Below are 17,929 nucleotides of genomic sequence, written 5' to 3' on the forward strand. Positions count from 1 at the left end.
CCTTTGCTTCTTTAGAATTCAACATAGTGAATCAATGATGACTTCAATAAAAACAACATGTAAAAGCCAGTTCTAAACTCTAATGGTGAAGGGGTGGTATTACCGGAAGTTTGAGAAATCGATGACCATGCCATCAGGCTGGAGGTTACCCAGACGGGACACAAGGTGTTGTTCCTCCAACCTGAGTGTGGCCTCATCACGACAGAGGAGGTTTTCCTCCAGCCTAATGCATCGATTTCTTAAACTTCCGGTAATGCGAACCCCCTCCCCCCCCACCATTCCCCATCCCCTTTTCCCTCTCTTTATTTCCTTGCCCCCCCCCATCACCTCCCTCTGGTACTCCTCCCCCCCCTTTACTTTCTTCCATAACCTTCTGTCCTCCAATATTAGATCCCCCTCCCCTTCCAGCCCTATATCTCTTTGACCAATCAACATACCAGCTCTTTACTTAACCCACCCCCCTTGGTTTCACCTGTCACCTTGTGTTTCTTCCTTCCCCCCCCCACCACCTTTTAAATTTACTCCTCATCTTTTTTCCCCTCCAGTCCCGCTGAAGTGTCTCGGCCTGAAACGTCGACTGGACTCTCTTCCCGTACATGCTGCTGAGTTCCTCCAGCATTTTGTGTGTGTTGCTCAGATTTCCAGCATCTGCAGATTCTCGCTTTGTGATATTGTAATTTGAGTATGTTCACTGTCTTGTAAATATTTTGTTTGTTTATATATGAAATACAGACTTTTAGACCATAAGATACAGGAACAGAATTAGGCCACTTGTCCCATTGAATCTGCTCTGCCATTTCATCATGGCTGATCCATTTCCCTCTCAGCCCCAATCTCCTTTCATACCCTGACTAATCAAGAACCTATCAACCTCTGCCTCAAATATACACAATGATTTGGCCTCCACAGCCACCTGTGGCAACGAATTTCACAGATTCACCACTCTCTGGCTAAAGAAATTCCTCCTCATCTCCGTCCTAAAATGACGCCCCTCTGTTCTGAGGCTGTGCCCTCTGGTCTTAGACTCGCTCACCAGAGGAAACATCCTCCCTATCTGCTCTATTGGTAGGTTTCAATGAGGGCACCCCTCATTCTTCAGAATTTCAGTGATTACAGGTCCAGAGCCATCAAACACTCCTCGTGTGACAATTCTTTCAATCATTTTTTGTGAATCTCCTTTGAAATCTTTCTAATGTCAGCACCTCCTTTCTGAGATAAGGGGCCCAAAACTGCTCTCAGTACTCCAGATGAAGCCTCTCTGGTGCTTTATAAAGCCTCAACATAACGTCCTTGTTTTTATATTCCAGTCCTCTCGAAAAGAATGCTAACATCACATTTGCCTTCCTCACCAAAAAAAAGGACTGTCTTGGTTCACCTCGCTGAAGTATGTATGAGGGCCACTTTGGTTCCTGCAGTTGCTTTAATTGCTGCCTGCAGGAAGAGCGGTGAGGGACAGGTGGCAGAGAAGGAGTGCCTGGGGTGGGGGTTGGCACAGGTGCAGACACACCCAGCCCTCAGACACCAAACCAAGGTCATTTGATTCCGAACAATTGGTTTATTACAGAGTGTCTCTCAGCTACTCCCGCTCCCTGCTCTCTCCCTGCCCCCTTCCCACTCTCAGACTATAATAGAGATCCATACCAGAATCAGGTTATAAACACATATGTAAACTTACACAGGACTGTTTGATTCCTCTCTCATTCTTCTGAATTCAGCGAGTCTTGTCCCAGACGAATCACTCTCTCTTCATCAGTTAACCCCCGCATTTCTGGAATGTGTTGAGATTTGAACCTGTAATATGCAGAACAGATCCCTGCCTGATAGTCTGGGAATTTTGTAAATTCACATGGCTGTTGCTGGAACTGGAGAACCTGCGTTACATGGAAAGGTTAGGACTTTATTCCATGGAACTCAGAAGATTGTGTGGAGAGGCATTCAAAATTATGAGGGGTATTGATAGGATAAATGCAAGCAGGCTTTCTCACTGGGACTGGGTGGGCCCTCAACCAGAGGTCATGGGTTAAGGGTGAAAGGTGAAAAGTTTAAGGGGAACATGAGGGGAAACTTCATCAGTCAGAGGGTGGTGAGAGTGGGGAACGAGTTGCCAGTGCAAATGGTGCATGCAAGCTCGATTTCAATGTTGAAGGGAAGTTTGGATAGGTACATGGTAGGGGAATGGAGGACTGTGGGAGTAATCAGTTTAAATGTTTTGGCACGGACTAGATGGGCAGAAAGGCCTGTCTCTGCGCCGTACTTTTCCATGACTCTATGAACATGACCACTGCTGACACGGGCCGGAAAGTGCGCCGGCTTGTGTTGGAGTGAGTGTGAAAGTTCCCACGCCGAGCTCGCACGGATGCTGTGCTGGGAATGGCTCTGGCGTGTAGTGTGTGGTTGACTGAGTATGGGAGTGCAGGAGAAACAAGGGAGTGTTTAACGTACAAGATAACAGTATCAAAGCAGGAGGGAAAGCAGTGCAATAACTGGGGATATTGGCTCAGATCTGTCAACAAAGAGAAGGATAAGAGGAGCAGCCCGCAGGAAAGTTAAACACAGAGCCGCGCCAGGTTGGCAGAGTGGCTGATTATGAACCGCTCAGTTATTGGCGCTGACTTCCCACAGCGTATTTCGCTAGAACTCTGGAGGAGTGTGTCTGCGACTCGCCCGGAACATGGAGCAGTCTTCGTGGCTTCCCGCTGTAGACCATTTTAACAAATATACACAATCCAAATCAGAACTGAAAGTACATGCAACAATCACAAAATGGTTTACACTTTCAAATTAAAATACCTTTACTATTACCCAAAAAGCATTCAAGCCCCTGTAGTACCCACCGTTCTCGGAATTCCCAATTGTGCCCACGAAGATTACGTCAGGTCAAGTCAAGTCAAGTCACTTTTATTGTTATTTCAACCATAACTGCTGGTATAATGCATAGTAAAAATGAGGCTTTTTTTCAGGACCATGACAGAACAAAAACTAGACTAGACTAGACTTACTAAACTAGTAAAAAAACAACTGAAAAAAACTACACCGATAAAAAGGATCCAGTTGCAGAGGGAGGTGTTCAGGCCCAACAGGCTCAGCTTTCCAATCAGTTTCTGAGGAATGATTGTGTTGAATGCTGAACTGAAGTCTATGAACAGCATCCGAATGTGCTCATTATCCAAGGACACTCTGGCAAGCACGGGAGAGGGGCAAGGGGCTTGGGCAGAGCCCTCAGCTGCCTGCCGCATGGACCCGTCAACGGCCAGCTTGGCCAGGGCCAGGAGATCCATCCCGTACTGACCGACAGATCAGGAGCACAGGGCTGAAGCGCAGCAGAATCTGAGCAACCCATTCAGATACTCAGACAGGGTCTGCGAGCACCCCCGCTTCTAATATACATAGTACACTGACTCCTGTCAAATGTGGGAGGGACAGGCCGATGTGAATCAGGGCAGAAATCTGTTGCACGGTATCATTCCTCCACCAGCGCCTTTTTCCATCTCCCAGTCTCACCCACTCCGTTGGTCGGGGCCGACCATGGATGTTGTATCACATCTGTCTGGATACGCAAGCCAGGTCAGTATGATATGGAGAGCAAGCTGAAGCTCCCCCCTCCACACATTTGAGGAACCCATTGAACGGCAGAGACCGATACAGTTTGGCACTGGCGGCGTCGCAGGAGTTGCTGGTCAGCGTTAATTTCAACGGTTGACGGCCTTAGGGATTCCAGCTCTGGATTTTTCCCTCGGGGTTCACACCCGAAGCCCTCCCTGTGAGTGGGTGTAGCCACAAGTGGGGGTTTGAGATCAGAGTTTTCATTCTCCCAAGTAAGCTGCCAACCACGGCTGGCAAGCCCCATCTGCTAGAAGCGACTGGTTTTAAGGCTCCAGTAATCTGCCTTTGCCCCTTCTCCTGTCAGTAGAAACGGTTCAGCCGGGCCTTGGTAGCTAAGCCACACGTGAAGGCCAGGAGCTGGACTTGGTTGTTAGAGACTGTTTGAGACGCACGCCATTGGGAACATTTAATAGGGAGTGGGAGCTGACCCCCACCAGCTCCCCTGGCTATAACAACCTTAAGACTCACCCTATTGGCCAATTTATCCCTCCCTCCTATGATGCACTGGTTCCACCTAACATTTACACCTCACATTTCATGCTAGGGAAGGCATATGGCGTGTTGCAAGAGGTTTGGAAAACAGGAATGGGGTATTATCGTCGCAGGTGAACCCAGTTAGTGTGTCCACGGCGCGAGTACCATGAGTACATCGGGTTCACTGATCTAAGAAGCGGTATTGCTCTGATTAGAATCAGACGAACGTGGGACAACACTGTGTTCACCTGCATAGCAACACAAGAGGCTGAATGTTGACCTTGTAAAATACTGAGGAATCTGGATGGGCGGGGAGCTGGGGCCCTTTCTAACCTCTCAAGGAACCAGAGGGTTAGGGTTTAACCTCAGAGGGTAAAGTTTCTATAAACGGAGTGAAGAACAAGCCATTGGAGGAGGCGGTGCTGGTTACTACATTTAAAGGTGCCCTGCAGGTTCTCCAATGGAAAAACTTTGGGCTGACGTGGGCCTGTTGGGATTTGCATACATGGGTTTGCGAGTCAGCTTAGATAAGGTGTGGGAGAAGGTGCAGTCTTTGTGTCAACGATTCCAACAACTGGGTGAAACAATCGTGCAGCGATGACAGGACCACGTTCTGCACCATGTCCATGCTAACTTGCGTATCTATGTATGAAAATCCAGCTGGCCCATGTCACCCCACTCCTTTCCTACTGGAGAACCAGCACAACACCTTTAAATGCTGGGTACGGGTCTGTCTCTATTATACTGGAATACAGTACCGTCTGTTTAACACCAGGGTACGGGTCTGTCTCTGTTATACTACAGTACAGTACCGTCTGTTTAACACCAGGGTACGGGTCTGTCTCTATTATACTGGAGTACAGTATCGTCTGTATAACACCAGGGTACGGGTCTGTCTCTATTATACTAGAGTACAGTACCGTCTGTATAACACCAGGGTACGGGTCTGTCTCTATTATACTACAGTACAGTACCATCTGTTTAACACCAGGGTATGGGTCTGTCTCTATTATACTGGAGTACAGTACCGTCTGTTTAACACCAGGGTACGGGTCTGTCTCTGTTATACTACAGTACAGTACCGTCTGTTTAACACCAGGGTACGGGTCTGTCTCTGTTATACTGGAGTACAGTACTGTCTGTATAACACCAGGGTACGGGTCTGTCTCTGTTATACTGGAGTACAGTACCGTCTGTATAACACCAGGGTACGGGTCTGTCTCTGTTATACTGGAGTACAGTACCGTCTGTATAACACCAGGGTACGGGTCTGTCTCTGTTATACTGGAGTACAGTACCATCTGTTTAACACCAGGGTACGGGTCTGTCTCTGTTATACTGGAGTACAGTACCGTCTGTTTAACACCAGGGTACGGGTCTGTCTCTATTATACTACAGTACAGTACCGTCTGTTTAACACCAGGGTACAGGTCTGTCTCTGTTATACTGGAGTACAGTACCGTCTGTATAACACCAGGGTACGGGTCTGTCTCTGTTATACTGGAGTACAGTACCGTCTGTATAACACCAGGATACGGGTCTGTCTCTATTATACTGGAGTACAGTACCGTCTGTATAACACCAGGGTACGGGTCTGTCTCTTTTATACTGGAGTACAGTACCGTCTGTTTAACACCAGGGTACGGGTCTGTCTCTATTATACTACAGTACAGTACCGTCTGTTTAACACCAGGGTACGGGTTTGTCTCTGTTATACTGGAGTACAGTACCGTCTGTTTAACACCAGGGTACGGGTCTGTCTCTGTTATACTGGAGTACAGTACCGTCTGTTTAACACCAGGGTAAGGGTCTGTCTCTGTTATACTGGAGTACAGTACCGTCTGTTTAACACGAGGGTATGGGTCTGTCTCTATTATACTGGAGTACAGTACCGTCTGTTTAACACCAGGGTACGGGTCTGTCTCTGTTATACTGGAGTACAGTACCGTCTGTTTAACACCAGGGTACGGGTCTGTCTCTGTTATACTGGAGTACAGTACCGTCTGTTTAACACCAGGGTACGGGTCTGTCTCTGTTATACTGGAGTACAGTACCGTCTGTATAACACCAGGGTACGGGTCTGTCTCTGTTATACTGGAGTACAGTACCGTCTGTTTAACACCAGGGTACGGGTCTGTCTCTGTTATACTGGAGTACAGTACCGTCTGTTTAACACCAGGGTACGGGTCTGTCTCTATTATACTACAGTACAGTACCGTCTGTTTAACACCAGGGTACGGGTTTGTCTCTGTTATACTGGAGTACAGTACCGTCTGTTTAACACCAGGGTACGGGTCTGTCTCTGTTATACTGGAGTACAGTACCGTCTGTTTAACACCAGGGTACAGGTCTGTCTCTGTTATACTGGAGTACAGTACCGTCTGTTTAACACCAGGGTACGGGTCTGTCTCTGTTATACTGGAGTACAGTACCGTCTGTATAACACCAGGATACGGGTCTGTCTCTATTATACTACAGTACAGTACCGTCTGTTTAACACCAGGGTACGGGTCTGTCTCTGTTATACTGGAGTACAGTACCGTCTGTTTAACACCAGGGTACGGGTCTGTCTCTGTTATACTGGAGTACAGTACCGTCTGTATAACACCAGGGTACAGGTCTGTCACTGTTATACTGGAGTACAGTACCGTCTGTATAACACCAGGATACGGGTCTGTCTCTATTATACTACAGTACAGTACCGTCTGTTTAACACCAGGGTACGGGTCTGTCTCTGTTATACTGGAGTACAGTACCGTCTGTATAACACCAGGGTACGGGTCTGTCTCTGTTATACTGGAGTACAGTACCGTCTGTTTAACACCAGGGTACGGGTCTGTCTCTGTTATACTGGGGTACAGTACCGTCTGTATAACACCAGGGTACGGGTCTGTCTCTGTTATACTGGAGTACAGTACCGTCTGTATAACACCAGGGTACGGGTCTGTCTCTGTTATACTGGAGTACAGTACCGTCTGTTTAACACCAGGGTACGGGTCTGTCTCTGTTATACTGGAGTACAGTACCGTCTGTTTAACACCAGGGTACGGGTCTGTCTCTGTTATACTGGAGTACAGTACCGTCTGTATAACACCAGGATACGGGTCTGTCTCTGTTATACTGGAGTACAGTACCGTCTGTATAACACCAGGATACGGGTCTGTCTCTATTATACTGGAGTACAGTACCGTCTGTATAACACCAGGATACGGGTCTGTCTCTATTATACTGGAGTACAGTACCGTCTGTTTAACACCAGGGTACGGGTCTGTCTCTATTATACTGGAGTACAGTACCGTCTGTTTAACACCAGGGTATGGGTCTGTCTCTGTTATACTGGAGTACAGTACCATCTGTTTAACACCAGGGTACGGGTCTGTCTCTATTATACAGGAGTACAGTACCGTCTGTTTAACACCAGGGTATGGGTCTGTCTCTGTTATACTGGAGTACAGTACCATCTGTTTAACACCAGGGTACGGGTCTGTCTCTGTTATACTGGAGTACAGTACCATCTGTTTAACACCAGGGTACGGGTCTGTCTCTATTATACTACAGTACAGTACCGTCTGTTTAACACCAGGGTACTGGTCTGTCTCTATTATACTGGAGTACAGTACCTGTCTGTTTAACACCAGGGTACGGGTCTGTCTCTATTATACTACAGTACAGTACCGTCTGTATAACACCAGGGTACGGGTCTGTCTCTGTTATACTGGAGTACAGTACCGTCTGTATAACACCAGGATACGGGTCTGTCTCTGTTATACTGGAGTACAGTACCGTCTGTATAACACCAGGGTACGGGTCTGTCTCTGTTATACTGGAGTACAGTACCGTCTGTATAACACCAGGATACGGGTCTGTCTCTGTTATACTGGAGTACAGTACCGTCTGTATAACACCAGGATACGGGTCTGTCTCTGTTATACTGGAGTACAGTACCGTCTGTATAACACCAGGGTACGGGTCTGTCTATGTTATACTGGAGTACAGTACCGTCTGTATAACACCAGGGTACGGGTCTGTCTCTGTTATACTGGAGTACAGTACCGTCTGTATAACACCAGGGTACGGGTCTGTCTCTGTTATACTGGAGTACAGTACCGTCTGTTTAACACCAGGGTACGGGTCTGTCTCTATTATACTGGAGTACTGTACCGTCTGTATAACACCGGGATACGGGTCTGTCTCTGTTATACTGGAGTACAGTACCGTCTGTATAACACCGGGGTACGGGTCTGTCTCTGTTATACTGGAGTACAGTACCGTCTGTATAACACCAGGGTACGGGTCTGTCTCTGTTATACTGGAGTACAGTACCGTCTGTTTAACACCAGGGTACGGGTCTGTCTCTATTATACTGGAGTACAGTACCATCTGTATAACACCAGGGTACGGGTCTGTCTCTATTATACTGGAGTACAGTACCATCTGTTTAACACCAGGGTACGGGTCTGTCACTGTATAACACCGGGGTACGGTACCGGTGGGGACGGGTCTGTTACTGTATAACATCGGGGTACGGTCCGATGGGGATGGGTCTGTCACTGTGTTACACTGGGGTACGGTACCAGTGGGGACGGGTCTGTCACTGTGTTACACTGGGGTACGGTACCTGTGGGGACGGGTCTGTCACTGTGTTACACTGGGGTACGGTACCGGTGGGGACGGGTCTGTCACTGTATAACATTGGGGTACGGTCCGATGGGGATGGGTCTGTCACTGTGTTACACTGGGGTACGGTACCAGTGGGGACGGGTCTGTCACTGTGTTACACTGGGGTACGGTACCTGTGGGGACGGGTCTGTCACTGTGTTACACTGGGGTACGGTCCGGTGGGGACGGGTCTGTTTCTGTATAACATCGGGGTACGGTCCGATGGGGATGGGTCTGTCACTGTGTTACACTGGGGTACGGTACCAGTGGGGACGGGTTTGTCACTGTGTTACACTGGGGTACAGTACCTGTGGGGACGGGTCTGTCACTGTGTTACACTGGGGTACGGTACCGGTGGGGACGGGTCTGTCACTGTATAACACCGGGGTACGGTACCGGCGGGGACGGGTCTGTCACTGTATAACATCGGGGTACGGTCCGGTGGGGACGGGTCTGTCACTGTATAACACTGAGGTACAGTTCTGCTGAGGGTGGAGGGTGAGTGAGTGTGTGCTTGTGTCTGTCTATGCATTCATGTGTGTATATATCTGTGTCTGAGTGAAGTTCTCATGTCCCTGTTCCCCCGTGACTCTGTGAGTTCACCCTGTGTTGCTGATATTTGGGCTGTTGAAGGGCAGAACTGGGGGGTTGAGGTGGAGAACTTGGTATAATCGGGAGAGATTGCAATTCGATGGTTTAAATTTGTGTTTGGCAGTTAGCATAGCCTCAGCTGAAGGGCCTTTTCTGTGCTGTGTATCTCCAGGATTCAGGGGGGGCCTGGCGCCTGTGTGACCGACCTCTCACCGACCCATCCATGAGTCCCCTTGCATTCACTCCCTCTTGACCTCTTGGCCAAGTAGAACAATTCAAACTGCTCCTTATAAACTTCGGCACTTGAACGGATCTAGCAAGCTTCCTCCACACCCTCTGCCTTGACATCCTTCCTGTGGCCTGCTGCCAAAACATGGACACAATACTCCCCCGGCAGATCGAAACAGTTTTACTGGAATTCAGTTCAGTTTTTTATAACCTTGCAGAAACTAGTCCACTGTTTAGTCCTTTTACCTCAGACTTGCGCACACTGAAGAGTCAGTGAATAAACAGGCCTTTTGGCCTGTCAGACGTCTGCCAGCCACCCCGTGATCTGCAGACTGAAAGGTCAGTGTGGGAGAGGTGGTTTTGAATTCATGACACCAGTATTGGGGAGGGGGGAGCTGTTATAATGGGACGGGCTCCAACCGAAGCACACTGGGTCCAAGATCATACTGTGGGTGGGGTTTTAAACTGAGTAGTAAAGGGAGTGGGCTGAAGTCCTAAAGTCACCCCTCAGTCTCCTATCCACGGTCTCCTCTTGTGCTAAGATGCGACCGCCCTTGGTGGAGGAGCAACATTTTGTAGCCTCCAACCAGATGGAATGAATTTTGATTTCTCCTTCCAGTGAACACGTCTCCCATCCCCTTCCTCTGAACTTCCACTTCTCTCCCGCCTATTACTTTCCCCTGGGTCCCCTCAGCCTTCCCCTTCTCCTGTTGTCCACTCTCCTCTCTCGTCAGGTTCTTCCTTCTCCAACCCTTGACCTTTCCCACCTACTGACCTGGTCTCACCTATCACCTTCCAGCCAGCCTCTTTCCGCTGCCCCCATCCTTCTCAGTCCTGAAGAAGGGTCTTGGCCCAAAACATCAACTGTTTACTCTTTTCCATAGATGCTGCCTTTGAGTTCCTCCAGCGTTTTGTGTGTGTTGCTTTGGATTTCCAGAATCTGCAGGCACAAAATCTTTCAAAACTTATAATGTCATAAACACAAGGAGTCTTATCCAGAGTGTTTGCAGAAATCTCCGGAATCTCCTTTGCTGGGCAGCTGTTAATCCTGCTCTGCTCGTGTCCCGACACGTTCCTGCAGGGAATTGGGAGTCGTTCATCCCACAGGAACGCACGCTTAGTGGGAGCCGCAAAGAGACTGAATTCAGATCGGTGTCTGCCTGTCCTACTACTCCAGGCCTCCAACTCACTCCCCCTCACTCAGTCCAGCCCTCCAAACCCACCCCTCACTCACTCCAGCCCTCCAACCCCTCCCCCTCACTCACTCCAGCCCTCCAACCCCTCCCCCTCACTCACTCCAGCCCTCCAAACCCTCCCCTCACTCCCTCCAGCCCCACAAACCCTCCCCCACTCAGTCCAGCCCTCCAAACCCTCCCCCTCACTCACTCCAGCCCTCCAACCCCTCCCCCTCACTGTCCAGCCCTCCAAACCCTCCTCCTCACTCACTCCAGCCCTCCAACCCCTCCCCCTCACTCACTCCAGCCCTCCAACCCCTCCCCCTCACTCACTCCAGCCCTCCAACCCCTCCCCCTCACTCACTCCAGCCCTCCCACCCCTCCTCCTCACTCACTCCAGCCCTCTGTCTCCCTCTCCCTCTCCATCCCTCGCTCACCTCTCACTCCGACTCCCCCCCATTACTCCCCTCATTCTCCACTCCTCCCCCACTTGCCTCCCCTCACTCACTCTGGCCACCTGGCTTCCCTCTCAATCTGAAAAGCCCTCACTCCTTCTCCCTCCCTCCTTTCTCCTCCATTTGGAGGGCTCACACCCAACACAGACGCCGGCAGATGGACACTCACCCAGGCTGTAGTGGTGGGGACACTGATGAGGGGGCGTTGGGATGGTAACCGGCCACTTTGCAGTTGAATCATGGACCGTGAGAGACTACAGGGAGGAGGCAAAGAGCCTCCACTCGAGCAGACTCCAAACTGGTGAGGTCCTGGACTGTCAGGAGAGACTCCCGACACCGCCATGCCTTCGGGACAGAACTCTGCCCTGCTCTCTCTCCTTCTCCCCGCTGCTCTGGGACTCCAATCCCATGGTCTGCTCTGTCTCAAGGCATCTGCGGATGTGCTTTAATAAAAATGCTGGCAAACGTATTGGGAGAACAAGCCCAAAACATGCTGAAAACCTGTTTTTTTTTTCTTTCCTCCCCCACCCCCCGTGTCTGCAGAAATGTTGATGAACACACGGTTGGAGACAGCAGATCTGAAGTGGACGGTTTATCCAGAATCCGGGGTAAGAGTTCTTAATTTCTGAACCCCCGTGCCACTTCCAAGGCTTCCCTTGTGGTTGAGAGGTTGGGCGCACGCAGGGAGGTAATGGAGAGCCCACAGAGGCTGGGGCCTTGCCACACGGTACCAGTGGAGACGTTTCCGCACAACGTTTGCCGGGGTCTTGTGGAGGGCTGGAACTCTGAGCTGAGCCTCAGGTTGGTTCGCGAGGATGTTGAGGGTTTCCGCCAGGTTAGAAATTGGGTGGGCACAGTGATGCAGTGGGTAGAACCCACTGGCTGACGGCTCCAGAGATCTGGTTTTGATTCTAAACCCTGGTGCTCACGCGTGTGTGTGGGTGTATATACACAAGACATAGGAGCAGAATTATGCCATTCAGCCCATTGAGTCTGCTCCAGTATGTCCCTGCTATCCCTTCTACTTAACTGTGCTAAAACCCATTTGTCAGCTGTGGGTCCACAAGCTGTAGGAGCAGAAATAGGCCATTCAGCTCCATCATCCCATCATGACTAATATATTATCCCTGTCAACCCCATTCTCTTGTAACCTTTGATAATTTATCATTGAAGTACATATATGTCACCATATACAATCTTGAGATTCATTTTCTGCAGGCATACTTACTAAATTCAAATGGAGTAATATGAGAGGACACACTGCATCACTGTGCCCACCCAATTTCTATCAATGAAAGACCGCACCGATTTGGGTGTTCAACCAGAATACAGAAGACAACAAACTGTGCAGAAATACAAAAATAAAGAAACAATAATAATAAACAAGTAGGCAATTAATATCAAATGAGTAAGTCAAGGATCCATTGCACAAGCAGGTACCGCAGCCAAGGTCTTGAAACTTATGAACCACTGCCTTAAATACACCCAATGACTTGGTCTCCACAGCTGTCTGTGGCAATGAATTCCACACTTTCACCACCCTCTGGCTAAAGAAATTCATGTGTGTGTGTGTGTGCGTGTGTCTGTGTGTTCTTCCTGTAACTACGTGTGTTTTCTCCCAGTTCTCTCTCTCAACCCAGTGACATGTAGTGTTAGAGATATGGGCCAGGTGATGGTGGGGGATTTAGCCCCCAACCCCAGCGCCTGCCCCTCTGGGGCTACTGTCCCACTTATCTCTCTCTCCCTCCATCCATCCAGCTCTTTGAACTGAGCCGCCTACTAATCCCTTGATTTAACCCTATCCTAATCATCAAACAATTTACAATGATCAAATAACCAATTAACCTGCCTTTGGACTGTGGGAGGAAACCAGGGCACCCAGAGGAAACCCACGCAATCACAGGGAGAACATACAAACTCCTTACAGACAGCAGTGGGAACTGAACCCAGGTTTACCTGTACTGTAAAGCATTGCTGTGCTGTTGGCAGTGGGTCATCTCTCTTTCACATCCCCCCCCCCCCCCCAACCTCTTTTCACTGTCCATGTCTCATGTTGGGAACATGGGCTAGGTGTTGGCAGGGAACCTCTGGATCCCATCTCCATCACCTCTTCCCCCCACCCCCTCTCCCCACCCACCTTCCTTGCCTTGTGTTGGGATTGTGATCAGGATTATGAACAAAGGTTGGCGGGGAGTCTGGGTCTATCTTCCACCCCACCCTGCATGTGTTGTGTTGTGGGATGGGGCTAGATGTTGACAGGGAGTCTCTGGGTCCCATCTACCCATCCAACATATCTTGTGTTGGGGATGCGTGTCAAATGCTGAGAGGAGGTATCTGGGTCTCGTCTCACCACCCTCTGCTTCTGCCCCTTGCAGTGGGAGGAGGTGAGCGGCAGGGACGACGAGATGAACACGGTCCGCACCTACCAGATCTGCCGGGTCTTCGAGCCGGGCCAGAACAACTGGCTACGCACCACCTATATCCCCCGGCGCAGCGCCCAGCGGGTCTATGTGGAGCTGAAGTTCACTGTGAGGGACTGCGCCACCATCCCCAACGTCCGTGGCTCCTGCAAGGAGACCTTCAATCTCTACTACTTCGAGTCAGACAGAGACTCGGCGACCTCTCGCTGGCCGGCCTGGATGGAGAACCCCTACGTGAAGGTGGACACGGTGGCAGCCGAGTCGACCTTCCCCAACAAGCAGAACGGCCGGGCCAACACCAAGACGGTCAGCCTGGGCCCGCTGACGGCCAGGGGGTTCTACCTGGCCTTCCAGGACCAAGGGGCTTGCATGGCCCTCCTCTCCGTCCGCGTCTTCTACAAGAAGTGCTCGCCCACCGTTGTCCACTTCGCCTCCTTCGCCGAGACGGTGACGGGCGCCGAGCACACCTCGCTGGCCGTGGCGCCTGGCACCTGCATCCCTAACGCCGTCGAGGTCTCCATCCCCCTCAAGTACCACTGCAACAGCAACGGAGAGTGGATGGTGGCGGTGGGGGCCTGTACCTGCGCACCCGGCCACCAGCCCGCCGAGAAGAACACGGCCTGCAGAGGTGAGGGGTTGCTGGGGTGATGGAGGGAGAGGGGTTTGGAGGAGTTAGGGTGGCTGAGAGTTTGGAGGGATTTGTTGTAGGAAGTTGGAGAGATTGGTTGGGGGAAGCTGAGGAGGCCTTTGGAGGAATGTCTTTGAGGGATGTGCGAGACATTTGGAGAGAGTTGGTTTGACTAGAGAAGGGGGGAGGGAGTTGGAGGAAACAGGGAAGAGAATTGGTTTGAACAAAGTGAGAGAATGAGGGAGATGGAGGGATTGGTTGGGGAAAGTTGAGGGAATTGATCTGAGGGAAGTGGGTGGGTGCTGCAGGGATTAGTTGGAGGAAAGAGAGGAGACTTTTCTACATGTCAGTCCATGGCTTCCCCTACTGTCAGGATGCCAAACTCAGGTTGGAGGAGTAACACCTGGGTAGCCTCCAACCTGATGGCATGAACACTGATGTCTCAACCTTCCAGTAATGCCCCCCTTACCATACCCCATCCTTATTTCCCTCTCACCTTTCCTCCTTACCTGCCCATCACCTCTCTCTGGTGCTCCTCCCCTTTCCCTTTCTTCCATGGTCTTGTCCTCTCCTGTCAGATTCTCCCTTCTCCGACCCTTTATTTCTCACCAATTAACTTCCCAGCTCTTTACTTCATTCTCCCCCCTCTCCTGGTTTCATCTATCACCTGCCATCTTGTTCTACTTCTGCCCTGTCTCCCCCCCACCATTTTCTCGTCCTGACTTCACCCATTTCTTTCCAGTCCTGCTGAAGGGTCTCGGCCCAAAACATCAGCTGTTCACTCTTTTCCATCGATGCTACCTGACCTGCTAAGTTCCTCCAGCATTTTGTGTGTGTTGCTTTGGACTTGTGAGGGGTCAGTTTGAGGCAAAAGCAAGGGAGTAGGGAAGATTGGTTGGAGGAAGATGGGGAGTGACAGAAGGTGGTGGAGGGTGTTGGAGTGATTTTTGAGGAAGTTGAGGCAGCCATTGGAGGGACTGCTTTGAGGGAAGAGCAAGGTAGTTGGAGGGATTAGTTGTAGGGAGTGAAGGAGTTGGGGAGGGAATTGGAGTTAGGGAGTTGAGGGATTAATTTGAGCCAGCTGAGGGGGGCCAGTGGAGGGAGTTGGTTTGCGGGAACTGTGGGAAGAAGTCAAAAGGGATTTGTTTGGAACGTTGTGGAGGACTTTGGAAGGATTGATTTAAGGAAGAGTGAGGAATAGTGATCGGAGAGTTTTGGTTTGAGTGAGTGGGGGGAGGAGGGGACAATGAGGGATTTGGAGCAATTGAAGATGGGGAGGGAGTTGAGGGAGGTTGGTAAGGGTCCGAGGGGACGTGAGGAGGAAACCAGAAGGGCTAACTTGAGGATTAGAGGGGCACCGGTGGTTGGCGGGGGGGGGGGGGGGGAGTTTCCTCGGTCTGAACTCTAACAAAAGTGATCTGGGAGATGGGAATGAGTGGGAGTGGGAGGAGGGGGTGTGTCCATGTGATGAAGAAGTGAAGGAAGGGATCGTGAGCCACCATTGAGGGCTGGCGGCCGAACCAGGAGTGACTGGTAAGAATCCGTTGCCATGGCAGCCAGCCCCTCTCACTCGTCTCGTGTTCCCTCCCTTGCCGGTAATCCCAAGCGTTGGCTGGCTTCTGGGAAAGATGAGGGGAGCTGAAAGGGAAAGCAGGATGGGTCTTGCTCTGTTTCTGAAGTCATCGCCGGCTGTCGGGGTTTAGCAGGCGGTGACTAGCTGGGTTGACACAGATGAGAGGCCCAAAGCAGCCAGTCTGCCTCTCGCTCACTGAGTCAGTGCTGGAGAGAGACGGAGACTGAGCCCGAGGGGCTGGGTTGGGCAGACAACCCTCTTTTCTGTTTTCCCTGACTGTTGAGACACGGGAAACATTTGGCGCATGATCCTACTGGAAGCAAATCTCAGTCGGAAGGTGGGAAAACCCACAACTAAAGCTTCTTGGCGTGTGCACAGGGGCAATGAAAAACTCGCCTCGAATTGGAATGGGTTTATTATTGACGGATGTTTCGAGATGCAGTGAAAAGCTGGTCATACAGATCAGATCATTACACAGTGGGGAGGCTGGTTTCCATGATGTGCTGAGCCGACTTAAAAGTCCAAAGTAAATTTTATTATCAAAGTACATGTATGTCACCCTACACAATCCTGAGATTCATTTTCCTGTGGGCATACTCTGCAAGTTATAGAATAGTAACCAGAACAGGATCAATGAAGGGTCAAACAGAGTGCAGAAGACAACAAACTGCGCAAATGCAAACATAAATAAATAGTGAGAACTTGAGATAAAGAATCCTTAAAATGAGATCATTGGTTGTGGGAACGTCTCAATGGATGGGCAAGTGAGTGTAGTTCTCACCCCCTCCGGTCTTCTCCTATCATTTCCCCCTCCCCCCACTACTTTCAAATCTCTTACTATCTCTCCTTTCAGTTAGTCCTGACAAAGTGTCTCGGCCCGAAACGTCGACAGTGCTTCTCCTTATAGGTGCTGTCTGGCCTGCTGTGTTCCACCAGCATTTTGTGTGTGTAGTTATCTCCTTTTGTTCAAGAGCCTGATGGCTGAGGGGCAGAAACTGTTCCTGAACCTGGTGGTGCAAGTCTTGAGGCTCCTGTATCTTCTTCCTGATGGCAGCAGAGAGAAAAGAGCACGGCCTGGGTGGTGGGGGTCTCTGATGATGGATGCGGCTTTCCTGCGCCAGTGTTTCACGTCAGGGTGCTCAGTGGTTGGGAGGGCTTTACAGACAGAGCAGTTTCATCACCGGTCAAGATGCCATCCTCAGTGCGCAGTTGTCGGTGTGCTCACGTTTATATGGGTCCCTGTTCGCTTGCCTCGGTCCTGATTGGCTACCCCTTTGTTTGACTTTTGAATTCCATTGGTTCACACTTCTTTGCCTCTTAGGGGTTCATAGATGGAGTCTATTTCAATATGTTTGTTTGTGGTGTTATCAGAAGAGAATCACGATTCTAAAAATTTTCGTGCCTGCCTCCGCGTTTGCCAGCACCGGTGTCAGCGACAATGGACCGGGTCTCTGTATGCTGCCCCCATGGCGGCATGGGTTTCCTCCATATGCTCGGTGTCCTCTCGCACCTCAGAGGCGTACTCATCAGTAGGCCATTGGGCACACAGGTGTAACTAGGCAATTCGAGCTCGCCTAGCTAGAAGGGGCTGGGACCGTGCTGTATCTCTAAATAAATAAAGATGGACTGGTTACCTCACAGTCTCTCTCATTATGAGCTTGTACCTTTTGTGTGTCTACACTGTACTGTCTTTGTGGCTGTGACACTTTATTCGGCAGTCTGTTATTGTTCTGCCTCAATACACTGTGTGATGATCTGATCTGTATGGACAGGATGCAAGACAAGCTCTTCATTGTATCTTGGTACATGTGACAATAATAACCAATTCCAATCCAATTGATTTATCATTTATAATTTAGGAATTATATTAATAATTTTCTGGGCAGTGTCTTTACAAGACGAGTGACCCCAGCCATTAACAATACTCTTCAGAGATTGTCTGCCTGGTGTCAGTGGTCACATAACCAGACTTGTGATCTGCACCGGCTGTTCATACGACCACCCACCACCTGCTCCCATGGCTTGATGTGGGAGGGGTTGGGGGTCTAAGCAGGTGCTGCACCGTGCCCAAGGGTGACCCGCAGGCTAGTGGAGAAAGAGCACCTTACAGCTCCTTTGGTGGA

At 50.2% G+C, this 17,929-nt stretch overlaps 1 protein-coding gene across 1 annotated transcript in view; it reads left to right on the forward strand.

Annotated features, from left to right (window-relative positions):
* The window catches only part of LOC132396912 (ephrin type-B receptor 3-like), a 76,349-nt gene that overhangs the window by 26,153 nt on the left and 32,267 nt on the right, over positions 1 to 17,929 (forward strand). Inside the window, exons 2-3 of the mRNA XM_059974998.1 lie at positions 11,729 to 11,793; positions 13,561 to 14,233. Of these exons, the coding sequence (XP_059830981.1) occupies positions 11,729 to 11,793; positions 13,561 to 14,233 (738 nt within the window). The remainder of the gene's footprint in view (positions 1 to 11,728; positions 11,794 to 13,560; positions 14,234 to 17,929) is intronic.

The sequence above is a fragment of the Hypanus sabinus genome, chromosome 7, assembly GCF_030144855.1.
Source record: "Hypanus sabinus isolate sHypSab1 chromosome 7, sHypSab1.hap1, whole genome shotgun sequence".
In the NCBI taxonomy this organism is placed as follows: Eukaryota; Metazoa; Chordata; class Chondrichthyes; order Myliobatiformes; family Dasyatidae; genus Hypanus; species Hypanus sabinus.